At 39.2% G+C, this 27,319-nt stretch overlaps 1 protein-coding gene and 1 long non-coding RNA gene across 2 annotated transcripts; one reads left to right on the forward strand and one right to left on the reverse strand.

Moving 5' to 3' along the window:
• On the reverse strand, nt 1-27,319 carry LOC111826951. Its single transcript, XR_002830397.1, has 6 exons — nt 27,217-27,319; nt 15,044-15,198; nt 13,339-13,449; nt 12,313-12,347; nt 7,938-8,039; nt 1-934 (listed from the first exon to the last, which is right to left on the reverse strand). It is a non-coding gene; the product is annotated as an uncharacterized LOC111826951 (long non-coding RNA).
• Nucleotides 18,061-21,630, forward strand: PPDPFL (pancreatic progenitor cell differentiation and proliferation factor like). The gene is made up of 5 exons (XM_006093303.3): nt 18,061-18,220; nt 18,540-18,636; nt 19,989-20,054; nt 20,381-20,480; nt 21,264-21,630. Exons 2-5 carry the CDS (start codon nt 18,582-18,584, stop codon nt 21,274-21,276), a joined length of 234 nt encoding a protein of 77 aa, XP_006093365.1. The 5' UTR covers nt 18,061-18,220; nt 18,540-18,581; the 3' UTR covers nt 21,277-21,630.

The following is a 27,319-nucleotide window of genomic DNA, read 5'->3' on the forward strand; positions in this document are numbered from 1 at the left end:
AATGATGAGAGAAAATCATTGACCAGCTGCCTCCTGCACACCCCACACTGGGTATCTAGCCCACAACACGGCATGTGTCCTGACTGGGAATTGAACTGTGACCTCCTGGTTCATAGGCTGACACTCAACCACTGAGCCAAGATGGCTGGGCCCTTCAAAACAGTTTTTATCACAAATAGCACCCACCTGTTGCTGTGTGTTTCTCCCCTGTGACTCTCAGCTGACTCAGAACTAGACAGAGCAAAAGGCCATGCTTCAAACCTCCTTCAAGATGGTTTTCAGTATAGTCAGAACCAGTTTCTTGCTGTCTCTTCTCCTTCGCCTGTAAATTCCTAGAAGACAGGGACCGTATTCTTTTCCATGTTTGTATCTTGAGTTTATCACGTTATCTGGTTCAATATCTTCTGTGAACAGATGGATGAATGGAAACTTTATACCATATGCATGGCTCGTAATATGTCTGAGAACAGAACTACATGCGTAAATAGAGAATGATGCATTCTTGTATAATGCAGGATGCACACTTGTTTGCTCTCTGTAACTAACTCTGATTCAGTGTCACTGGTTGCCTGCCCATTTGCACAACCTGCACCTCACAATGGTGCTGCAGGCCCGCGGTTGAGGAGCACTTTCTCCACTGCTTGGATTTTCCAACGCTGAGGACATTGCTAAGGGATTGGCATTGCCAGTGTTCTGGCCTGGGAGGTGCAGAGCTGTTCAACCCTATCACCCAGAGTTGAATCATCCACAAAGCACAGCATCAAAGCTAGGTGATAGCTTCCCGCTCGCCCATGATCTTCTCTTTATGTGTTTCCACTCTGCCCTTTCTAAACCAATTCTGGCCCTTGAGATACGTTAAACCATAACGGCATCTTCCTCAGCCTTCCTTATCGCGAACGAGCTGACACCGGCATCCAGGAAGCCCGGGATGGCTCTAGAGAAAGAAAACCAATTATTTTTTTCTGAATAGTTTTTCCTCCGAATTCTTATGCTCCTTCCCAGAAATGTAGCTGTGTTATTTTTATCCTGAATTACCAGTAGGTGTGTCTCTTTCCAGGAGACTTCCTCTGAAAGCAGTGGGAAATACGTCAGAATGCATCCTCAATTTCGACACATTAAAAATCATTTTTATTTATTTATTTACTTATTTTAATCTTCACCAAGGGTATGTTTTTGATTTTTAGAGAGAGAGGAAGGGAGAGAGAGAGAGAGAGAGAGAGAGACATCTATCAGTTGCCTCCTGTAACCACCCCAACTGAGGATTGAACCCACAACCTGGGTATGTGCTCTGACCAGGAATCGAACCTATAACCTTTTTGGTATAGGACTACATTCCAACCAACTGAGCCATCCGGGCAGGACAAAAACATGTTATTTATTAATTAGCCATCTCTATTGTCTTCACAAAGGAAACAGACACTAATTTGAAGATGATCCCTTACTAGGATGCTGTCCTCAGAACCCTAGTGTCCACACGAGGGCACTCTTGAGACTAATCCCTTCCCAGGGTGCTGTTCTCAGAATGTCCACACGATGGCACTATTGTTATTTCTGAGCAATAATGTGAGAGGAGCAAGAGAGATTCCAGTGGCCTAAGTTCTTGGCACAAAATGATTTGTGAGCCATTATTGAGAAATGACCCCTGAGTTATATTTTTCATTGCACCTTTAAATTTTATACATGCTTGTATATTCACACACTCTTTGGCCATTCAAATAATTTGTAATATAAGGAGGGATGTGGTGCATAAACTTTCACCAAAAAGTTTTTACAGGGAGACGAGAACAACGTACAGCAAAAGGCCATCATCATGATAGGTGTTCCTATCGGAGACATAAATTCAAACCTGCTTTTACAGGAAGACTGGCCTCACGCTTAAGCTTACAGGGTTTGGAGTTAAAAGACCTGGCTTGAAATAATAATAGCATCTACTTTATATAGTTGTTCTATGAATTAAATAAGAATATTTATTAACCCAGAAAACTCAAAATGGATAAAAGACTTAAAACGTAAGATGGGAAATCATAAAAATCTTAGAAGAATCCATAGGCAGCAAAATATCAGACATATCTCATAGCAATATGTTTACGGATACATCTCCTAGGACAGTGATGGCAAACCTATGACACGCGTGTCAGAGGTGACACGCGAACTCATTTTTTTGGTTGATTTTTCTTTGTTAAATGGCATTTAAATATATAAAATAAATATCAAAAATATAAATCTGTAATACCTTAACTAATAAAGAATTAAAAAATATATATATAAATCTTTGTTTTACTATGGTTGCAAATATCAAAAAATTTCTATATGTGACACGGCACCAGAGTTAAGTTAGGGTTTTTCAAAATGCTGACACGCCGAGCTCAAAAGGTTCGCCATCACTGGCCTAGGACAATGGAAACTGAGGAGAAAATAAACAAATGGGACTACATCAAAATAAAAAGCTTCTGCACAGCAAAAGAAACCATCAACAAAACAACAAGAGAGTCCACTGTATAGGAGAACATATTTGCCAATGTTACATCACATAAGGGTTTAATCTCCAAAATTTATAGGGAACTCATACAATTTAACAAAAAGAAGATAAATAATCCAATCAAAAAATGGGCAAAGGACCTAAATATACTTTTTGAAGGTGGACATACAGAAGGACAAGAGACATATGAAAATGCTCAAAGTCACTAATTATCCGAGAGATGCAAATCAAAATGACAATGAGGTGCCATCTCACACCTGTCAGAATGGCTGTCATCAACAAATCAACAAACGACAAGTGCTGGTGAGGATGTGGAGAAAAAGGAACCCTCCTTCACTGCTGGTGGGAATGCAGACTGGTGCAGTCACTGTGGAAACCAGTATGGAGTTTCCTCAAAAAATTAAAAACAGAACTCCCATTTGACCCAGTAATCCCACTTCTAGAAATGTGTCCCAAGAAGTCAGAAACATCAACCAAAAGGAATATATGCACCCCTATGTTCATAGCAGCACAATTTACCATAGCTAAGATTTAAAAACAGCCTAAGAGCCCATCAGGAGATGAGTGGATTAGAAAACTGTGGTACATCTACACAATGGAATACTACGTTGCTATAAAAAGGAAGAACTCTTACCATTTGCAACAGCATGGATGGACCTGGAGAGCATTGTGCTAGGGGAAATAAGCCAGTCGGAGAAAGATAAATATCGTATGATCTCACTCATGTGTGAAATATAATGAACAACATAAACTGATGAACAAAAATAGATCCAAAGTCATAGAAGCATCGAAGGGACCATCAAACCTCACAGGGAAGGCAAGGGAGGGTAGGGGAGGGGAGGTAAGGAGGGCTGGGGAGAGGGAGTAAGTGATCAACCAAAGGACTTGGATGCATGCATATAAGCATAACCAATGGACACAGACAAAGGGGGGCGGGTGAGGGCCTGTGCTGGGGAACAGGAGCGGGTGGGGAGAGGTTAATGGGGAAAAATGAGACATATGCAATACTTTCAACAATAAGGAACTTTTTTTTTTAAATATATTTTATTGATTTTTTACAGAGAGGAAGGGAGAGAGATAGAGAGTCAGAAACATCGATGAGAGAGAAACATCGATCAGCCGCCTCCTGCATATCTCCTACTGGAGATGTGCCCGCAACCCAGGTACATGCCCTTGACCGGAATCGAACCTGGGACCTTCCAGTCCGCAGGCCGACGCTCTATCCACTGAGCCAAACCGGTTTCGGCAATAAGGAACTTTTTTAAAAAGGAAGTTATTTATAGGCTAAGCACACTGGTTGGTGGTCCATGAAGCCTATTTGTTGTAGTCATTGATGTTGTCCTTGACAATGATGTTATTTCCATCAGTGGTTAAATTAGGTAGGGTGTACAGTCAGAAGGAGAGTTTGGAAAACGATAAGCCAGTATTGCACTGATGGGCCCGCTTAATGGGTTCTCCTTCTTCATGCCCTTATCCTGTAACTTAAAGCCCCTTCCCCACCTCTGACTTTGGACGAAGAGTGTATTTTGCTTTGGCCATTAGGGTGTTAGCAAACATGTCATTAGGATGTTAGCAAACATGTCATTAGGATGTTAGCAAACATGTCATTAGGATGTTAGCAAACATGGCCATTAGGATGTTTGGCCATTAGGATGTTAGCAAACTCAAGGGTTTAAGAAGCCCTTGAGTGTCTCTACTTATCTTGCATGATTGAGTTTTCTTGAACATGAAATCCTACCAGCTCCATGGAAGCAAGCCTGACTTAGCCTGCTGGAGGCTGAGAGATTGGGCAGAGCTGAGTTGTCACAGCCAAAGTCTTCTTGGACCAGTCCTCACTCTAACATGTGATATCGAAGCTCACCCAAGATCAGCAGAGCTGTCACCTAACTCAGCTGACCACAGAAGCATAAGTGAGCCCAGTCATGATTCACCAAGCTCAGCCAGGATCAGCTGGAATTTAAAACTAAATTTAATCAAAGTTATAAGGACCCTGGGTTTTATTACCAAAAAGTCATAGGCCTCGGACGGTGACTACCTACCATGACCTGCCCAGTTAGAAATTTATGATCAGAACACCCTGTAGGTTTACTAAGATCAAATACCTGGAGATGATGGTTCTCCTTGTAACAGGGCACATTTGGAAACCTTGGCTATTACTACGGTTCGGACAGAAATGTGATATTTGAGAGAGAGACGCATAGACTCAGACAGCTTTAAGGGACCGATGGAAACCACCTGGTTTCCTGACCCCAGAGGCACCCAAGAGCGCCATCTGAGATTCCTTACAAAACGTCCCAGCAAAGCAGTCTTAAAAATAGTTTGTGGGGTCAAACACTATTCTCGCTACACTTATGTAAATAATCAGGCAAGTTTAATGCAAACACATTAGTTTTACCGTGATTATCTTTGATACAATGTGGGGTAATTATAGAGAGAAAAATCATGTTTGCACCTTTTAATATAATAATTTATAATCATGTTCATTCTCTTCGAGGTTTTATTGAATTTGAATGTGTACTATATCCTCAATTCTAGTTTCCTCAAATACCTGACTTTAATTCTGCTAATGAACATGTCCAATTTTCTCCCACTCTTCTGATTTGGAATCATTAAGAACAAAGAATGTCCTTGAATCTCCTTGGAAGGGACTCTACCAGGTCCTACTCAGTACCCAGATGGCAGCCAAACCAGTAACCTGAACCTGGGATATACATCTCACGATGAAAAAAGGCTCCGTCTGCCATCTGGTTCAGTTCAAATTAAATGGACTAGGAAGAAAGTCACCAGCACCAAGACAGACTGCTTCTTCCCGGGACGCCACATCAAGACTTCACACTTGAACTCAACATGAATCCTCTTTTTCAAAAAATTTCTGTTACTCTTGGATTGGCCTGGAAATATAATACCACCAACCATATCTCCTAGGCCAGTGGTCGGCAAACTCATTAGTCAACAGAGCCAAATATCAACAGTACTTCTTCAAAATGGACTCACCCAGGCCGAAAACGACTTCTGCGCATGGGCCACGAAGTTTCAATCGCACTGTACATGCGCCCGCACGTGGTATTTTGTGGAAGAGCCACACTCAAGGGGCCAAAGAGCCGCATGTGGCTGGCGAGCCGCAGTTTGCCGACTACGGTCCTAGACCATTGTTGAAGGGGGTAAACTCTAAAATTTAGAACAACTTATTTCAGGAGAGGAGAAAATCTAACAGGCCCCTTCCTTGAGTGGGCAAATGCAGCAATCCCTGCAGATGAAAACATTAACAGTGCCGCCTTAGCGGAAGTGGTTTGGGTCGGATAGGATTTGTCTTTGTCTGTGGTGGTTACCATTTTCCTTGAATTTATAAGTGCCTACATGGCTAGGTTATCTAACTGAGCCACCAACTGTTCACAAACACACGGGGACGCCTCATTGGTCAGCTGCCTGAGTTTACATTGCTGAGGTAGAAAGTACCTACCAGGAGGCTTTCATGACTCAGGATTCATTTTCTTGGGCAGGTTTCTATTTCCCTGGTTAGGAGTAAATACAAATGAGGCTACAATCCAGAACTTCTTAATTCATTAAAATATTGTAGAATTTGACTCGTATGCATGCTTATAAGCATAGCCAACGGGCACAGACAGTAGAGGGTTAAGAGCCTGTACTGGGGGTGGGGGGGGGGGGGTGGGAGTGGGCTGGGAGAGATCAATGGGAGAAAAAGGAGACATATGTAATACTTTCAACAATAAAGAATTAAGAAAGAAATATTGCAGAATTTGATGTTAAAGCCATAACAGCTACACAACAAAAATACTTAGACAGGCTGCCCATAGTCTCAGCAGTTCTGGAAATGGTCTCCTCCTACAGAAAATACAGCAGGCGAAAGGGGGCTGGCACTCAGGGACCGACCTTGCCGATGCTTTCTTCTCTATCTCAATCTCAGGAAAGAGCCAATCGATCGTAGTTTTCCTTCACATGGAAAGGATTCCCATTAGGTTTACTGCGCGGCCAAAGGTTATCTGAACTCACTGGCCTATTGTCCTAATTTAGTCAGAAGGAATGTGGACACTGATGACATTATGAGACCATTGGAAGCCTAAAAGCAGGCTGGCACTGGTTGGAATGCAGTGGCAATGCGCACGACCACCTAGGCCTGGGTAGTAAATCCAGCGAAGATCCCAGGGCCTGCCAGACAGGAAAGTTCTTAAGAAGAGCCTGGGCAGGAGCCACTCGGGATATTCCACCAGTGACTAAAACTAAGCTGCTGTCATTACACACCCAGAGGACGAAGCAAGAAGGCCAATGTTTGGTGGGTTATGTATCTGGATTTGGGAGAACACGTATTCCACCGTAGGGAAGATTGCTTACTCCTACCCATAAGACTACTTATACATCTAGATAGACATTTCAAAATTTTCCAAACTAGGACCTCCTGACACACAAGTTACCAAACTCATTTTGTTGTCAGTCTAGTCCATTTTAGTCAATGACGTTAGCAGCTGCTCAGATGGAAAGCCTTGCAGTCATTCTTGTTTTTTAAATCTTCTCCCAATGCTAATAAGCATATTTTATCAGTTCTTCCTTTTAAATATGAAATTTTTCATTATCCTTCTTTTCCAAGCTCCTATTGTCTTTCTCTAAGAGATTTGCAATTACTTCCTAACTTATCTACTTGCTTCTACTTTGCCAACTTTACTCTTTATTGTATTGAACAGCTACAAACATTTTTCAAACATGAAAATCAGATATTTCATGCTTCCATTGAAAGTATAAATAGCTATTCTATAAATAAAATATCGATAAATAGGTCCTCATTGTGCTCAAAATAAAACATCAAAGCTCTTACAAGACCTACAAGTGCACATATAAACTGACCTCCACTCACTTCTCTGACTGTACTTCCTATCACCCCTTCCCTTTCTCCATCTCATTCACCTGGTTGAGAGAATCCACAAATGGCTTTTTTTTTTTCCTGTAGCCAAGCTTTGGCCTACCTCAGAGCATTCATACCTACTGCTCTTGTTTGGAATTTTTCTCACACTGATATAATGTATGTTTGCTCCTTCATTCCAAACTCTGCCCAAATGGACCCTTCTCAGAGAAGCTGTTTTTATGACCATATCTAATTTAGATTCCCAGCCCTAACCCTCTTTCTGCTTAGTTATCTTTATTCTATTTGTAGCGTGTTTCCCTACTGGAAATTACATTATTAATGTATTTGCTCACTAGAGTCCACTAGATCAAGGATAATATAGGCCTGGGTATTTAGTACACATTCAAAAAACCCTCTTTGAATGAATAAATTGATTGAGGATCACTACTATCTGTGTGTAAGCAACCCAACTATTCAATAGAATTGAGAATTTAGAGATAGAATATTGGTTTTCACCATACTTACAGAACAACATCCATAAAAAACTAATACTCGTGAATGATAAACAACATTTGAAAATGAACTTATGATTTCAATCCTTACCTTTCCATTCTGTTGTACATAGAGATATTACACTCAGTGAAACTTTAGTATTCTTCATTAGAGTCCACATGATTCTTGGTAATAAAAATAGCAGCACAGCACCTGAAACATAGTCACCACTCTATAAATAACTATTACGTCAATACATGTTGGAACATTTGTTTTCATCTAACTTAGTCTGTCAGCTGATAATGCATGGATCTTTGATTTTTAGATAATAAAATTAGTTCCCCAATATTGTTTCAGGATATGGTAATGATTACCTATAAACTTGATATTAGAACTTTGTATTTTTCCCTCAACTTTTTAAAAAATATACTTTTATTGATTTCAGAGAGAAAGAGAGATAAAAACATCAATGATGACAGAGAATCATTGATCGGTTGCCTCCTGCATGCCCCCCACTGGGGATCAAGTCTGCAATGCGGGCATGTGCCCTTAACCAGAATCAAACTGGGGACCCTTCAGTCCGCAGGCCAATGCTCTATCCAATGAGCCAAACCAACAAGGGCGCCCTCAACTTTTTGAAGGATTTTGTCATATGTGTAAATTACCAGGAAATTAATACTGCTCCCCAAAATGACAGGTGATATTTAAAGTATTGTTGATTCTAAGTAAGCATTTGTAATATATGTTTTGAAGGAAAAAATACTAATGCTTACCAACATTTATGCGTGGTTTTAATTCATGGACATTCCTTATGGTATGTAGCTCTAGAAAGAATTATAAAGTGTTTCATTTTATGATCTCAGTTTTTGATGAAATATTTATATTTCATGAGTCTTAATGAAGGCTTTTGAATTTTGAACAATAAACTTTCATAAATATTCATTGAAATAAAATAAACACTTCATGTCTTGTATGGAAAATGTAATTAACTAAAAGTTAAAACAAACTCTTTGGAGTATTCTCATTAGATATGAAAGAGTGGATTCTGTTATATTTACTTTAAACTCACTACAGACTATATCTCATAAAATAATATCAGAGAATTTACAGTCATAGTATGTGCTAATAGCATAAGTACTGCTAATTTTGTTAGCAATTCTAAATAAAATCTGAAATAAAATATATCATAGTGTAGGACACTTCACAAAAGGTCTACATTTGCCAGAAAAAGCTGCTACAAAGGTGAACTATATTTTAATGATCAAGGGGAGTTAGTTTTAATGAAGTTTGCTGAAGAAAGCCCTTCACATCCTCTACTATTATTATATACTCCAGTAACCCAGCTCCAGTAGACTTATTCTCCTGGGGATCTGCTGAAAAGACTGCAAATGGTTCATGATCTTACACAGATGCCTAATGTACAAGAGATTAATTTTAAAGTAAAAAGAAACCATTAATTTGATTACATTGGTAACAAGTGGTATGATGTGTCATGTTTTTCAAGTGCACACAAGAATGTAAAGATTCCTATATATGATATTTTGGAGAATGCTTACATTTTAAAGGCCCTGTTTGCATAATATAAAATCAAGACATCAAGGAGATGCATGACATCTTACTTACCCCGGCACATTTAGACAAAATCCAGAAATAAATGGATGGCTCCTGAATGTCATTACCAACAGATGCAAATGAAAAGTATGCATGTGGAAAATAAATACAAGGAAATCTGTAGCCCTAGCTGGTTTTGCTCAGTGGATAGAGCGTCAGCCTGCGGACTGAAGGGCCCCAGGTTCGATTCTGGTCAAGGGCATATGCCTAAGTTGCAGGCTTGATCCCAGCAGGGGGCCTGCAGGAGGCAGCCAATCAATGATTCTAAATCATTGATGTTTCTCTCTCTCTTTCCCTCTCCCTTCCTCTCTGAAATTTTAAAAAAAAATGTTTTAAAAAATTTAAAAAAAGAAGAAATCTGTAGTGGTTTGTGTGATTAACTCAAACTCATATATAACTTGGGACCTTTGTTATCCAATTTTCAATTCAGAAATCTGGATTACATTTAGTTTTAATTCTGTGAAATAAACAGTCTTATTAAAAAGACTGACAATTTATAATTAAATGACATAAAATATTAAAATTTGTGATTCTATGATCTATTGTTCAAATTCTGTGTTCAGACATTCTTTGGTTGCTCGGCATCCTCATCTGGAATATGTGAGAGATGAGGACAGTGAAAGATTCCCACGTTAATCAATGCCTATGTCATCTTGGAAACCAAAAGGTAAAAGATCAGCTTCTGAAGGTATTTCATCAATCTTACTGAGCATATTAAATGTGCATTTAAACAAAACTGTTTTAATTACTGCTTAAATGCATTCAGAATACCAAAGACAAAGATTGAAGAATTTTATCTCCCTTAGCTTCATTTTTTACACTTAGCACATTGCTTACAATGGGATATCTAAAAAAAAAAAATTACCTAACTTAGAAAGGTTTTTTCCTCTCTTCATAACAGAAGGGGCCAGAAAAGAAAGACAATGGGTTAGTTTCTGTAACAGAGAGCCTTAAAGAAATCTTAACCTCCCAAATCATCTTACTCCAGAACACTCGCCTGATCCGCTCCAGATCACCATCAATCACATTGTCAGGATAAACCATCTAGACAGCTGGGACAGACGGACTCCAGAACTCTGGAACGCAAAACAGTCTGATGGGACAGAACACTCCGGGAGCTCAGTTCCCAGGAGCCAGCCAAGGTGCAGAGATAAACATAGGCCTTCCTGAGAATGTGCCTTTCCCACACAAACACCCTCAAGTGTAAGAAGGGCATAATGATCACTGGCTCAAAAAAAATCAAGATGAAGATTCAGGTCAGTCCTTCTGATAAAGCACTGGGCCAGCAGTGGTGTGAGCCAAGGGTAAGGGAAAGAGAAGATGCACAGTCAAGGGTGGAGAGGATGGCTATCTGATGGGACACAAGCCCAGCTGCAGTGGCAGGAATTACACTTCATCTCGCGCACCTTCTTCTTGTAAGTTTCCCACGAAAAGAAACTTACTTGAGTCTCCACATAAGTTTCCCAAAACAGGATGGACTTACTGTTCAAAGCATTTGATTTTAGTCATTGCAAGGGGTGGGCTGTGGGGACCTGACTGTGCTGCCAAGATTCCCCTTTGGACAAAGGTGCTCATCCCTGACTATGAGGAATGCTCACTCTTAGAAGGTTGTAGCTGACGTCTAAGAACAAAGGTGCTCATCCCTGACTATGAGGAATGCTCACTCTTAGAAGGTTGTAGCTGACGTCTAAGAACAAAGGTGCTCATCCCTGACTATGAGGAATGCTCACTCTTAGAAGGTTGTAGCTGACGTCTAAGAACAAAGGTGCTCATCCCTGACTATGAGGAATGCTCACTCTTAGAAGGTTGTAGCTGACGTCTAAGAAATCTGTCAGAAGGGGAAGTAGTTGATTTAAGTGACCATGGCCTGATCCCTTGCCTCCTTTCAGACAACTCAGAGGACCATTTTATTTTCAGAGCTCTTTATACAATCCGCTGAGGCAAGTTCATCGCAGTTTAATCTGTCTCAAATTCTTCCCTCACTCTTTTTCTACTTGCCCTTCTCCCTCTACCTCCAGAGAGAAACCTAACAACTATGAAAATTTATCTGTTTCCTAGATAACAGAGAGCCGAGACACCTGCAATCAGATGATCAGATAGACTATGAATTTCAGATTAAGATCTTGAGGAATATCAAAATACGCAACCATTTCATATTTAGACTGAGGATTTATGGGGAAATGGATGTGATTAGATTAAGGGAAAGAAAAATGTTTGGGAGTTTGACCTGACATTTAAAAGCAATCTGAAATTTTTAAAATGAAAATAATTCCATGAATTTTTCTTTGCTTTTATAGGTACTATGGAAGACATGAAGGACAAAATGCATCCATGTTTCCAAACTTTTTCACAGGTCTCCAAATGGTCATTGATCCTTGTCAAAAGTAAGTATCTAACTCAGCAGGCATAAGATTAACAAGCCAGAAACACTATCGTTGATAATTATGAACACTTATCTATGTTTAAAATCATAAAACCAAGAGAAATTTGTAGTAAAATCATTTTGGCTCTAGCATATTTATTACTTTCAATGCACTTGCTTACCTAAATATCTCAGCATTTAAGAAAGAAAATTTATTTGGTGAAATAATTGTTGGGGGTTCCTCACAAGCTCTCCAGACTCTGCCTGCAGGACCTAGAAAATGTGGGATGTCAATTTCATGAGGAGTTCAGCCAGTTACGATGCTAATTTAGATGCTTTGCCAAAAGTAGGAAAACATTAACAGTAACTTAAAAAATGGCAACGGAGAGACTCCTGAAAGGAGAACCTTCTGAGAAATGGTCTTTGCACAGGGAGGGAACCTGTCTTCTCCCCAGTCTATAAATGAGCCTTTTTACTGTTCTTATAGATTTGTCTACCAAAGTTGTTACTCACCTTCATGATGGCTTTCCAGATGGTGTGGAGGTGACCTGTGGGTAAAACCGCAAGAATCAAAACCAGTGCTTGTTACTAGTGATCAAACAATGTTTTATATTGTGATTAATGTTTGGAAACTGGTGAGGGAAGATGTGGGTCAGAGGAGAGAAGATAAAAACTGGGGCTGATTTTTATAATGTTTGACTATTTCCATAGTGGGCAACTGTCTCATTTTTTTTCATTCAAGAGTAATACAGAAATGAGGAAGGCACTGAGCTTAGTTCTTTGCTTCAAAGGGATCAAGAAAGAGAGAAGAGAAAGATGTGTAAGTCAGGTAAACAATGTAAGTAAGGGCACATGGTGGTAGTGACTAAGGACACAAGTTGAAGAAAATGGCTAGACTGTTCACTGAAGCAAAAGGTACATGTCAGAAATCAGGACACTGGAACATGACGGTGACATCAGCTTTTGCTCCTAGCAATCCAGCATCTGGGCACCCATTTTCTTTGGGGGATCCTGCAATTTGCACCTCTCGTTATGGAAGTCAGAGTGATTTTCACGGTCAGAGTGCAGGCTAGGCTGTGTAACCAGATTAGAACACAATGTCTCAAAAGAGAACTTTATTTCATTCTTATGTAAGAACAGCTGTCCCATCCATGAGCTCTGACCACTTACTTCTGGCAGGAAGTTCAGGCAAGTGGATTGGTCTTTAAATATTCATGACCTTAAAGATGAACCACATACTTCACACATTTCACTGGCCCTTGCCAATTCCTAGCTAGAAGGGAGGCTGAGACATGTAGTCTCTGGTTGAATGGACTATGCTCACCAAATTCAAAAGAAAAGGAAAGAATTGATCCTGAAGAACAATTAGCAATAGTTGCTACAAGGATGTGCCCTCTAACTATGTAGCTACATATAAGCTGACTGAGGGTTAGCCAATGAGATCGGTTCCACTGGGAGCTTTGGACTGGAGGATTGGTCATATCTGACAGCAGCATCTTCCTCGTATTCTCCCTGGGTGTGTCCTGAGTGGGTGCCTACCTGCTCGAGCGTACTTGGTTCCTGCTGTATTCTAACTCTGGTTCCTTTTGGGTAGCTCCCCAGAAGCGCAGCAGCTTTCAGGACGGCATGCATAGTACTTCATAGTATCCGCTGAAACACAGGATTTATTGGGAAAGCTTATGAGCCAGAGTTCAACAAAAGAAAGCACTCTAAACCCCAGATTCCCATATTCCCCCAGGAGGCACACAGGGCAGGCTTTTCTGGCAAATGTGCTGTAATACTTCATTCTTATGATTCTCCCTTCTTATAGGGTGATACAACTTTCTCAGTGGAGAACTAAACAGACTGCATGTTAGAAGGCAAACGTAGCCCTGGCTGGTGTGGCTCAGTTGGTTGAGCCTCACCCCATGCACCGAGTGGTCTTTGGTTCAATTCCTGGTCAGGGCACATGCTTGGATTACAGGCTTAATCCCCGGTAGGGGGTGTGCAAGAAGCAGCACAGATGTTTCTCCCCCCCACCCTCTCTAAAATCAATAAGAAGCTGTGTTTTTTTTGTTGTTTGTTTGTTTTTTTAAAAATATATTTTATGGTTTTTTACAGAGAGGAAGAGAGAGGGATAGAGAGTCAGAAACATTGATGAGAGAGAAACATCGATTAGCTGCCTCCTGCACACCCCCCACTGGGGATATGCCCCCAACCAAGGTACATGCCCTTGACCAGAATCAAACCCGGGACCCCTCAGTCCACAGGCCAACACTCTATCCACGGAGCCAAACCGGTTAGGGCTGTGTTTTTTTTTTAAAGGCAGACTATATTTGGGGTGCCGACTTTTTAGAGGAATTGTCCCGGGAAGCCAGTAGCCCAGCTCGTGGAATGTGAGGTTGTGGCGATTTCAGCTCCTTGTGCCACAGGGAAGCTCAGTTTGACTGCACCTCCCCCCAATCACCACTCAAGTGATTGACCAGGCAACTGCATATAGGCTCTTGGGGTCTCATTGGATGATTTTGCTTTTCAGATCGAGCTGTGTTTCCTATTGATTTTATGAACTGTCTGTCCACTCTTCTCTCTCCTTCTGGAGGGAATTGGTTTCTGTTGTATACAACCACGACAATTGACTAATAGACTATTTGTAACCCAAAGAAATTTAAAACTTAAACAAGCAATTGAATTATATATTTTGGGACTGGATTGGATCCCAAATAAAGTAAGATATTATTATTCCCATTTTACATATTGGGTGTAGAGGCCCAGAGATATTCATTGGTAATTTTACCTAAAACAATTATTAAATGAAAGTGGTTTAATGCAGACTGCCATGCCTTTAAAAGCACCTGGTACACAAGTTCATTTGCAGTGTTAGTTACTACAGGTGACCAATCTATACTTAACATGATACTTTTACTGGTCTGGATATTACTACATATTTCAAATACCTGACATCTTGTATTTATAACTATAGATTGAAATTAGATCTAGACAGTTGAAGCCTTCCAGGACAGTAAGAAATTGATCTTCTTATACTGCTCAATCGGCGAATTGTCTATGACAATACAAGGTCATAATGAATTATCTCGAGCTTAACCATTTTTCTTGCCATGAATTTCCATGCTCTACAAAACAGCAACCTGATATGTATTTACTATTTCATTCAATGTCAATAAAATTAAAAAGAGTAACAGTATCTTATATGTGATAAAGAGATCACCTGCCATAAAAGTTGCAGTTGGTTTTACTTAGTACTCACGCCTTCAGTCTGATGTTCTCTCTTGAAGCTACGTGCATACAGGTAATGAGGTGTCACTTGGGAGCATCTTGCAACTTGTCTGATGAGACACGTGAATGATAGCTCCATCTCCCATGATGGCTTGAAGTACGTCATCACAGCTGAGCATTCACTCCCTTCTTGTTATAGTCAAACAGAAATGTTAGCATAACTCAATTCTGGGACAAAAGACACTAAAGATGAGGTTGTAACCGATTCTAACAGTTAGATGTTGAATAAAAAACATGAATCAGAAAACAATCAGGTAAACATTAGCCTCTTCAACTAATCTGCAAATGTGTAAGCACATTCACTGTTTGTACCAACTGATGTAAATGTGCGTTTGTAATGAATTAGAGTAGGAAGATCTCATTAATACTGTGTAAAAGCAACATTTGAAGGAAAAATAACTGAGAATTCTCCAAAGGGAAAAGGAAGATGAGCCTGTGGGTGAAATGTACATTCTGAGTATAATACAGGATTAATAAGGCAAATTCTATACTTAGGCAAATCCAGTACAACTGCAGAATAGACTTATTAAAAGACTTAAAGTTGAGTAGCTATGGTAATAAAAATAAAAATACCCAAAGAATAAAAAAAATAAAAGAAGAAAATACAATATATTATTTCTAGAAGGGAGGAGAAAGGTCTACATAAAAAGAAATGTGGTTACATTGAAACCACAAAATAAGATAATAGAAAAAATTCAAATATATGATTAATTCCAGTAAATGCTAATGGATTAAACCCATATTTTTAAAAAGTGTGTGTTTGCAAGTAACATTAGGAAAAATAATACAGATAAGGGTACTTATAAGTAATTTCTAAAATGAAATAATACAGTGAATTAAAAATAAAGAGATGCAAAATTGTATACCATGTCAGTACTTTTTAAAAAAACTTGTGCACCAGTATTAATATTAAATCTATTAGAATCTAGGGCAAAAGTGTTAATGCTGATAAAAACCTACAGAGAAGGTATGACAATCATTATTTGTACGCACATAGCTTCAAATATAAGATGAAAATTAATAGAATTAGATGATACAATCACACTAGAAACTGGTGGATTAAGCATTATTTAACAAAATTAAGTAATAAGATCTAATGGACCCACATGATTGTATGCAATAAATAAAAGAATATTTATTATTCTCAAACTAGAGGCCCAATGCATAAAATTCGTGGAAGAGTAGGCCTTCCTTCCCCTGGCTTCCTGCACCGGCTTCCCTCTGGCACCTGGGACCGGGGCTTCCCTCACAGCCCTGGCTTCGTTCGGAAGGACGTCTAGTCTAATGAGCATATTATGCTTTTATTATAATAGAAGATATACAGAAAGCCATTGAGGAGGATGTGACCATTGTCTGTCCCAGGAGCTGAACCCGGGACAGAATGGAGGTTGCTTTCTGCAAACCCCTTTAGAGACTGTCTGATCATACTTGATGATCATCCTGACAGAAATCAACACCACTCTTTTGCCTCCTGCTGTGTGCTGGTTCCTGGAACAGGTTATTGTCCTGACCTGGGCAAGCACGTAAAGTACTTTCCATACCTGATAGCATTCACGTACTCATACCCATGACTACCACCCCAATGACCCTTTACACAGTATAATTCTCTGGTGCCTGCCAAGCGGTGTGGGGATCCATTTCATCTTGTAGCTGCCCAAGACATGCCTCAGATGTAAGCTTTCCTTAATAAACTCTATTAATTACCAGACTAGAGTGACCAGTCTCTTTCTTAAAGAGGTAGATTTTTAGTCTAGGGGCTTTCCCCTGGTTTAAGTGTACTAACATCCATTTTTAAAAAAACTATTTCAAAGAATGAATTAAATCTTCTCTCTCTCCCACGAGACCAACTATTTAGGTAAGTTATCAAATGAAAAGGATAGTTCAATCATTTATACATATTGAAAAAAGAAAAGCATGCCTAACTAATCCAACTGCTCCAGAGATGTCATAATGGCAGTTACAAATTATTTTAAAATAAATAACGGTAAGAATAACTCTAAAGTAAGTAAAAGGAAGAATAAAATCAAGACAGGAAATAATGAAATATATAATCAAGAAACGAAAGAAAGGACTAACTAGTTCTTAAAAAGAATTTAATAGCGGGGGTGGGGGGGGGAACTCCTGCTAAACTAATTAAGAAAAAAAAAGGCAGAAGTAAATAACACTGGCAACATAAAGGAGCCATACCAGGTGGAGTAGATGTTTAATGGCATACTGGAAGAAATGTTCTGAATAAATTTGAACTAGCTGACATGGGTAATTTTATAGTAATGCTGCATTACCAGTATTAATTTAAGCTTGGCTAAACTGAGCCACCAAATAAACTGAAAGAGCAATTGAGAATCCCCTCAATGTAAAGAGGAGCCACATTTGATCCACCAGTAAACTAAGTCTATAAAATGGCAGAATAGTTTATATAAGGAAATTAGTAAAATTGGAACATTAGCTTTTGTATCAATAAGTAACATTGATATGTGATAAAGTCATGCAATTTCCCTATACCCATGATTGCCATTTCTTGTATCATCCCCACTAGAATTCTTAACTCATGGTCCGTCAGGTTCTACAGTACATGTCCCTTCCCACAAAGACTTCCGTGTTTCATGTTCTTCACTGTTTTCTGTGATCCTGTGACTCTGTCTTGCATCATGTGTTTGTGGGCATGCCCAATCCCCGAGCTGGCCTGCAGCCTGTCTGTTGTGCCCCATATGGAGCCCAGCAGAATGTGTGATTGTAACTAATGCTGAGAGGATAGGTGGCTACTACCTCCTTCCCTATAGAAAGCAGCAATCATAGCTGTGACCTGACAGAGGGCAAGGGCAAAACAATGTCTGAGCCAAGTCTGTCCACACTGCAGGCAGCCCCACTTGGCACACTGACATGATCAAGAGCAAACAGGACGAGAGCTTCCCCACGCTGCCTCTGGCTGGCTGTGTGCCCACCTTGCCTCCCTTCACCCACAGCTCAGGTTTCATCCTTCTAAATATAAGGTGTGCTCAGGGGTCCCAGACACCCCACAGTGCCCCAGGGCCTTCTGGGGCAACACAGTCTATCATGGATCACTACAAATTGTTTTAAATTATGCATTTTCTGAGAAAACTTTAGAATCACATTTATTTTAAAAGAATAAATTGGATAAAAGAAATAGGTAAGTGACTAGATCATGGCTGTGTTCGTATGTTTTCTTTTACCTTTAGGTTAGGTTTATTTCAGACAAAATTAGTTGTGGGCATTGTTTGTAGTTGGATGCAAACTTTTCTCTTACTTTTCCAAATAAATACCTGCATTGATTACATTTTTTAATTACAGTATATTTGATTATAATTTTGTGTGAACTTTCCATTTTTTAATCAGATATTTATTACATGGTATTAAATTTAAGTTGTTTTGCAAAAAATATTCATGTGGAAAAAAGAAAAAAGAATGTTATTGATGTCAACCTCTCTTTCCCTGTCTCTGTTACTCAGACTGCTGCTCACAGTGTCTGGCGCTTGCTCACGGGGATAGCAATGGCATCGGTACCTTCAGTTGGTTGCCTTCTGGCCAAAAATCAGTATTATCGAAGTAAGTAATATCATCACTAGAGGACCCCTAGAGAATATGGTATGAAGTGATGTCTGAAGGGTATTAGTAACCCATGTATTGTATCCTGGTCATTTTACGGTGAAGGAAGACTGATGTGACAGTGAAGGACAAAGGAGTAGAATTCATTGGAGACTTCTCCAAATCAGTATTATCAAGGAAGGCTCATTTCTTTAACTATGTTATATGGTATCGATAAGGCCACTAACACATAAATAAGTGATCAGCTTATATTTCAAAATAATGTTTAATTTCAATACTTTAAAAACCAATAATTTTTAAAAAATAAAATATTCAGTTTTTAGAATAGAAGGGATATCATAACTATGCTTCGTGGATTTTCTAATTTCTACTTTGCTGCTATGGATAATAGGTTAGCATCTATCATGACAGTTTTATTTTTATCCATCTGTATTTATAGCTCAATAGAAAATTGTAGCTTCTTAAATCCAGAAATTTCATTAAATAAAATGATCACTTTAAAACCAACGTATCGCCCTGGCTGGTTTGGCTCAGTGGATAGAGCGTCAGCCTGTGGACTGAGGGGTCCCAGGTTCGATTCCAGTCAAGGGCACATGCCTGGGTTGTGTGCTCAATCCCCAGCCGGGGGCGTGCAGGAGGCAGCCAATCAATGATTCTCTCTCATCATTGATGTTTCTTTCTCTCTCACTCTCCCTTCCTCTCTGAAATCAATAAAAGTATATTTAATAAAAAACTTATCATTTGTTGAAAAGATGCCAGAAACATGTAAAAAAACAATCTTATTTCCAGATGCTTTTAACTCTGTGTTGGAAATATCTATTGATTTATCCTTTTTACAACAAGATTAAGCTATGCCCATTTATTTTTTGTTATTACAGCCACAGAAGTTATTTTTATATTCAGATATTTTAAAAGACTTATATGTTTCAAATACAAATACTGTTTATTTTTTTAAAAAATAACTCCTTTATTTCTAAATATGATAGCCTTTGTATGCTATTTAAATATATACACATGTAATATTTCTAATGCAATAAAATAACATTCATTCTTGATTTTGTATTTCCTAACATTTTAAATTTTATAGCACTTATATTTTAAATTCTATATCTATATCTGTGGAAAGAGAATGTTCACCACTGAAAGGAATATACCATACTAGTAAAAAATGTAATAAGCCTTATTATTCTGGAAGATTTTGTAATTGATTGATAATTTACTTAATTTTTAAATTCATAAATGTATGAGCTAGAAGTAAATAATGTCAAACCAAATTACTCGAGAGTTTAGAGATAAATATGTATTTGTTTGCTTGTTATGTATTTGTTCATTCATTATTGTTTCTTTTGTAGAGGCCAGTATTTCTTCAGTTAGCTCTGACACTGTTAATTTCATAGATGAAGACAAACCTCTTCAAGGTATTTAGTTTATTTCTTATCAGCATCACTCTCATTATTTTTCTGTTTGTAATCTCTCAAAATTTTGATAAGGTCCTAGCCAGTTTGGCTCAATGGATAGAGTGTTGGACTGAGGACTGAAGGGTCCTGGGTTCGATTCCCATCAAGGGCATACACCTGGGTTGTGGGCTCAATCCCCAGTAGGGGGTGTGCAGGAGGCAGCCCATCAATGACTCTCTTATTGATATTTCTCTCTCTCTCCCTCTCCTTTCCTCTCTGTCTGAAATCAATAAAAATATATATAAAAATTTTGTTGATAAGGAAGTAATATATATTTTATTTGATAGGGTTACCTGAAATGGCAGAATCCACCTGGTGGTTGAAATCCTTTTTTCATTCTGAACCTGTGCTCTCAAGTGAAATAAGAAAAGAACTGTCTGTTAGTGGGTAAGTTACAGCCTTTTCTGATAAGGGTATCTCTTACTTACTAGCAGTGAATGAAACAATGCAGGTAGTAATTCTTAACCAATAAGATAAAATTGTTTCTTGAGGATGGTGTAGGCTTTGATATAAAGCATAATTATGAGATAGAGAGGGAAAATTGCTCCCTATTCTAGTTAATTAACCATAAGTCAGATCATGAGCACTTTCTCTCATTCTATCACTAAAGTGTGATTGAAAAGTCATATACCATATTAGTAAAAAATGTAATTTTTTATTAATGTTTAGGAGGGATAGATTGGGAATCAGAGGCAAGGTTCTAAATGATTTTTTTATTAATACCTTTAGGAAACAAATCACAGTTATCTAGTTGCTGTCTTAAACAACCTAGGTTAGTCCCACTAGTTTTTTAAAAGTATTTATTTTGTCTTTAGACAATGGCTGATACTAACACTGATGACCAGCCACTAAACGGAATAAAAATAAATAATGATGGCGTTCATAGATTCTGATATTAAAACCGAAGTTTTGATCAATTTTCTAATATGAGTTTAAAATAGAATCAAGTATTGATACTTTTTAAAATCAAAGGGAGACAATTTTCAAAAAGATGTATTCTTTACTCTCTTTATCAAGTACATTGATTTGAATGATCTAGGTAAGTGTTTTACTTATTTTTTACTGTACTTGGACTATAAAGACAGCTTAACTTACAGATAAGCTTTTCTCAACTAACCATCTTTGTATTGCAATCTAATGACATAGTTGTAACAACTGTATTTTATACAGCACTAACTGTTGATTCTGACAATCAAAATGACTCCACCTGCTGAGGTGCCTCAAATGTGAACAAGACCCGTCAGCTCTCAAGTTATTCTAGATAACGCTTCTCCATTGCAAAAAGACAAAAACCGGCCAGAGATCTCATTTATTAGGCAAGATTACAGCAGCCACCATACAAGTTCAGGCATTTTCTTCAATACTAAAATTACTGTCGTGAGTAGCATCAGCTTCACAGAGAATATTAGAAAAGCATGGTTTAAAAAATATGTGCCCCTTTAAAGCAGTTAGTCTTTAACTGTAGCAGTCTTTTCATTATCCATATTATGTTTCCAAAAATTTAATTATTTTCAATTAAAAAAAATTTTAGACTCTCTTTATGTTTGTTGAATTATTTATTATACCTTAAAACAGAAGCATTGATACCTAATAAAATGGTTTAAAGGTCACTGGATTCAAATGTGTAGAAGAGGTGCAAAAATTTTATTTTTAATCATGAGCATTGAAAATAGCAAACACACCCATAAATATATTACCTCTTTGACACATTGCTATACATCTCACCAACTGTTCATTGTGTAGACTTTAAAATTTATAATTTTAGCAATATTTAACAACACAGGAAATTATCCACTATGTTAAGTGAAAACTGTAAAATAATCTATATATGGATGATTTTAGTTGTATTAAAAATATATATGGATACGATTGAAAGGCAATATAACAAAACTAGAGGCTCAGTGCATGAAATTCGTGCATGGGTAGGATCCCTAGGCCTGGCTTGTGATCAGGGCCGATCAGGTTCCCTCGCCTCCCTGTGAGCCGCCACCATGCGCTTACACACCCCCCTCGCCTCCCCACCTCCTTCCCTTGCCACCCATGCACCACCACCTCGAGGTTCCTCCCGCCTCCCTGCCTCTCCGCTTCCCCACCTCCTCCTTCCCTCGTTCCCTCAGCTCCCTGCTGCTGCTGCTGGTCGCCCACCATGTTCTGCACCACCCCTGGTGGTCAGCGCATGTTATAGCGAGCAATCAAACTCCTGTTCTCCCTGTTGAACTCCTGAAGGGACACTTTACATAGTAGCCTTTTATATATATAGATAGTAACAGTGGCTATTTTTGGAGGTAGGATTATGGGTGGTTTTCATTTCCTTATTCATATATTTCTGTAATTCTAATTTTCTAATGCAAGCAAATTTTGTGTATAATTAGAAAGTAATGAAATGTATTTAAAAAGGAGCACTGGAATAAATTTTCTGGATGTGAATATATCCTACATTAGTTTGAGTATTTCCTATTTTCCTCAATATTAGGTAATATTTAAGGAGTTTCAATTTAAAAGTTTCTGTATACTGCTTGCAAATATTTTTCAATGTAAGATGATAAATGCTTAGAAATTAGGGATGATGAACTCACTCAGAGGTAGATAACCAATATGGTGTTTCAGGGCTGATGTTGCATTAAACATCCTGTAGAGTATACATGATTGTTTATTGTCCAACTGTCTTCTTATCCCATCACATAACCATGATAAATATCAAGACTGTTTTCAGCAATGGGCACTCCTGACCACTTACTTCTCTTTCTAACTGGGAAATGCATTCCTGCAATGTTGTGACCATCTATCACTTTGTAGTCAATGAAGGAGACTCAAATATCATTGGGCCAAGAGCATATCATTGTTTACACATCATTGTTTGTTTTTTTTTGGTTGTTTGCATTTATAAATTTTATATATTTGTAGAGGCCAGTTAAAGTTTTGGACTATATATTTCACTTGGCTTTAGTCTAACATTAAATTACATTAATTGAAGATGGACTTTTTCTAAATTTAGAGAAAAATATGGTAAAGCAAAATGGTAAATTTTAGTATTATTTGTTTTTGCTTTAAGATTATAAACAAATTCATTTTTATTTAACAACTAGGGGCCCAGGGCACAAATTCGTGCACCTTGAAAGGAACTGTGGGCCGCGAAGCTGCGGTGGGCACAGGGGTGGGTCTCGGCCCATTCTCCACGCCCCCACCAGGCCCTCCTCCTGCTGCGCCCCCTAGTCCCCTCTCTGCCGGCAGCACCGCTCCCGCCACCGCTCCCACGCGCTGACAGTGCTGAGCGATTGAAACCGGTACCAGGAACTGGCAGCGGGTGCAAGCGGTGGTTTCGGCACCGGCTGTGGGTGCGAGCGGGGCCAGTGCTGGCAGTGGGTGCGAGCATGGCCGTTACTGGCAGCGGGTGCGAGAGGCAGCTGCCGGCCCCAATCACCCCTCAGGAGCAGGGGGAGGTAGAGAAGCTCTGAGGGGAGATAGGGGCCAGCAGCTGCCTCTTGCACCCGCTGATGGCGCCAAGCAATCATGGCCAGCGCCGGGCACCAGCAGTGGGTGTGAGCGGTGGCTTCAGTGCTGGCAGCAGGTATGAGCCCCCGGTGGGACTGCGGCGCATGGGAGCAAACAATTTTCAGTAACCACCAGAGACTCGCCCCTTGGTCTGGCACCCCCGCTCACCTGCTCCACCATCCCGCCACAGCCAACGCCTGCCATGTTCTGTGCTCTGCTGCCTGCTGCCAACTCCTGCCAAGTTCTGCGCACGCCCCCCTGGTGGTCAGCGCACGTCACAGCAACTGGTTGTTTGGTTGTTCTGCCGTTTGGTCTATTTGCATATTAGGATTTTATATAGAGAGAAGATTTGGTGTATGTGGGAATAGGTTGCTTGTTTAGGTTATTTGATAAATTTCCCAAAAGTATCAAAATTGTTGCTTTTACCTTTTACAGTTTAGAATAGTGTTACTTTTGCTAAAAGTTACCGGGTAAAGCTGATGAATTTTACAAAGGCTTTGAATTAATATATTATCATGACCATATATAGTTATTAAGCATTTTATGGTGGTTAATACATACACACATAGACATATGAGGATAGATCAATAGATGAGAATATAAGGAATCTTCCTGAAAAGTAATGTTAATGTAAACTCATACAATGATTTAAAAATTGAAAGTATTCCTGTGTGCTATCCCAGAATTTCTACAGAATGGAGATGATTTAAATAAAGAAAACAATGTTTTCTAGGTAAAGTCTAGTTGATTACTTCTAATGCGATTTTCCTACAGTCTTGACACTTTAGCACTGTCTTTAAAAAGTACCTCACACAGAGGTCTCACCATAACTAAACATTGTAACTAAAATAACATAACTGTGTTACTTTAGTTACAATGTCTCCTGAGGTATATTGCTATGACATCTATGTAGCCTTTTTCTGTTGCCTTATTGGGTAGACAATAAACAGTGAAGGCCAAATATGTTAGAGGGATGTTATAACTCTGAATGACTTGAGATGACCATTCTATGATCATTATAATCTGACTAGAGGCCTGGTGCACGAAATTCATGCATGGGTAGGGGCCCTAGTCCTGGCCAGTGATCAGGGCCAATCTGTGGGATGATCAGCAGGGTGATCAGGGGATCCCGGCTGGCACCCGCCTTGGCTGGCCTGGGATCTGTGGGCTGGGGGCAACTCCTGTGTTGAGCGTCTGCCCCCTGGTGGTCAGTGCACATCATAGTGACTGGTCATTCTGCCATTTGGTCTATTTGCATATTAGGCTTTTATTATATAGGATATCATAGAATATTATTTAACTTGGCTAGGATGTCCATATTAAATGTAAAAGGTTTTGACAATTTCTGCTTGGGTTATGTGAAATTATATATTGAGATTTCACCCATTTTTTTCAGATATGGTTTTGATAGCAGGTTCTGAGTTATTGGCCCTATATCCTTTATCTATAAAACCAGCAACAGTCAATTCATTGATTTTCACTAGAGTAAAATTCCTCTAGCTAGAATTTAGGGCTACTTGTTGCTTCATACCTAATGTAGAAGTCAGGGTTATAGGAAACAAAACTGCAGAATTCTATTTTGGTATTAAAAATAAATGATGGGAAATAACTGTTCAGATTGAATGGAGTACAGATAAACTTCTAACTTATAGAAATTCAAGAAATATAAAGAGTCATAGTTTATACAAACTCCCAATGACATCTTTCAACTGAATACATCAATGCCAAGTTCATCATCTACTACCTCACAATATCTCCTTGTAGTTCCTCCTCTCTCAGAGAATGGCTACACCATTTATCAGCTCACAAAGTAGCCATTTCAACATGAAGTCCTTTCAATTTTAGTTTTTTATATTTCTTGGATCTGTATTTTCTTTCCCACCAGCCACCAGCACTACCTGAATCAAAACTTTCATATTTTCTCCTGAGGGATACTGCTATGGCATCTACATTGACTTTTTCTGAACTCCTTGTTTGAATGTCCTCTGCAGATTAGTCACAATCATCTCTACTAACCACAAATCTGATGATTACTCTCCTATGAACACACTCACAAACACACTCATACACCCACATTATTCAATGATTTTATTTTGCTCAGCATAAAGTCATAACCCTCCAACCCTCACATATTCTAGCCCATGCAGATCTCAATAACTGTTCTTATATCTTGCTACCCCCAGCTCCTGTGTTTCAGCTACACAGACTTCTTTCCGTCCCTCCTCTACATCATCTTCCCTCTTGTCACATGGTCTTTCTACAGAGCTGTTCTCTCAGCTTAGACTCTTCCCTTAGTATCTACTCTAGTTTTAAATCTTAGCTCAAGTCTCTTCCTCAGAGGTTTCAATCTGTTTAACTAAATTAGATTTTTCATTACAAGCTCTCATCGCCTAGGTTTCTCTCCTTTCTAGCACTTATCAGTTATAATTTTACATCTCTTTGCCTAACTAGTTGTTTTCCCCACTGCACCATAAAATACCCGAGGGCAAGGGTCTTATCTGTTCTACCCAACAGTTAATACCCAGATTCAGACACATCAGCAGGTATTTGTCACATGAAGGACAATGGTTCTTTAGAGAGAGCTGGCTCCTCTCTTAAGAAGTAAAAAGAGCCCTAGCCGGTTTGGCTCAGTGAATAGAATGTCGGCCTGCAGACTGAAGGGTCCTGGGTTCGATTCCCGTCAGGGGCATGTACCTTGGTTGCGGGCACATCCCCAGTGGGGGGTGTGCGGGAGGCAGCTGATCGATGTTACTCTCTCATCGATGTTTCTCTCTATCCCTCTCCCTTCCTCTCTGCAAAAAATCAATAAAATATATTTAAAAAAAGAAGTAAAAAAGAGTAAATACTAAATTAATAAAGAAAATATTTTTCAAGTAGTGATAATGCTGTAAAGCAAACAAAAGGTATTCTGTTGAAGAGTGATTGCGATAGGACAGAGCTTGAGGGAAGGCTGCTTTACTTGGTGTAGTTAGGACAGAAATCATTGAGAAGATGACAGGGGGACTGAGTCCTAAAGAAGGGGAAACAGCCAATTTTGTGAAAAGTACTCTAGGCAGATAAAATAGCCAGTGCAATTTACCATCACTGTTGTCAAGTGACAGCTGCTTTGAAAGAATCTGGCAGTCTGATCCGACTGAAAGGCATTTTAGAGACAAAACAGGCAGGTTTTAGGGAATAAAGAGGGTCCAAGCTGCCAAAATGCTTAACATATTTTCACAGAGGATAGAGAAATGTCAACAGATACCTGGAGGAGGGAGACGTATTTTCACAGGAGATAGAGGAATGTTGCAAGATAAGGGGGAGATAAAGAAAGGAGCACCATGTGGGTTTTGGACTTTGAAACTGGTATCCTGCAAAAGAGTGACCAATTAGGAAAGCACAGGGTCATAAAATGGGGAAGGGGTCCAATTAGAAGGAAGCATAGATAAAGAACTTCCAGCCTTTAAGACCTTAGAAAAAGGGGCTTAGTCGGTTACCCCCTTGGGAACCCCTCCCTATGCGGGAGTTTGTATTTGCTTCCAATAAATGTCCACCCTTTTAGTCTGACAATTTTATTCTTCAAACTCTGTGAGGCAAGAACCTGCAAGGGGGGAGATCCGCTCCCCAAACCCCATGTTTCACAACTACTTACGCTTTTTGGACTGCCTCTATCATTTAGCCATGACCTTCAAATTAGGCAACAGGGAACACTTTTCCAGAGTGTTTGGCGTGAATCAGGCTCTGTAAATATCTCT

This window comes from Myotis lucifugus, unplaced genomic scaffold (genome assembly GCF_000147115.1).
Source record: "Myotis lucifugus unplaced genomic scaffold, Myoluc2.0 scaffold_113, whole genome shotgun sequence".
NCBI lineage: Eukaryota > Metazoa > Chordata > Mammalia > Chiroptera > Vespertilionidae > Myotis > Myotis lucifugus.

Bases quoted from the DNA above. Each gene is read 5' to 3' on its own strand.
- PPDPFL (XM_006093303.3), top strand. From the start codon at position 18,582: ATGGCATCGGTACCTTCAGTTGGTTGCCTTCTGGCCAAAAATCAGTAT. The intron at 18,637-19,988 runs GTAAGTAATATC...TTTCTTTTGTAG, and splicing joins CAAAAATCAGTATTATCGAA to AGGCCAGTATTTCTTCAGTT. The intron at 20,055-20,380 runs GTATTTAGTTTA...TTTATTTGATAG, and splicing joins TGAAGACAAACCTCTTCAAG to GGTTACCTGAAATGGCAGAA.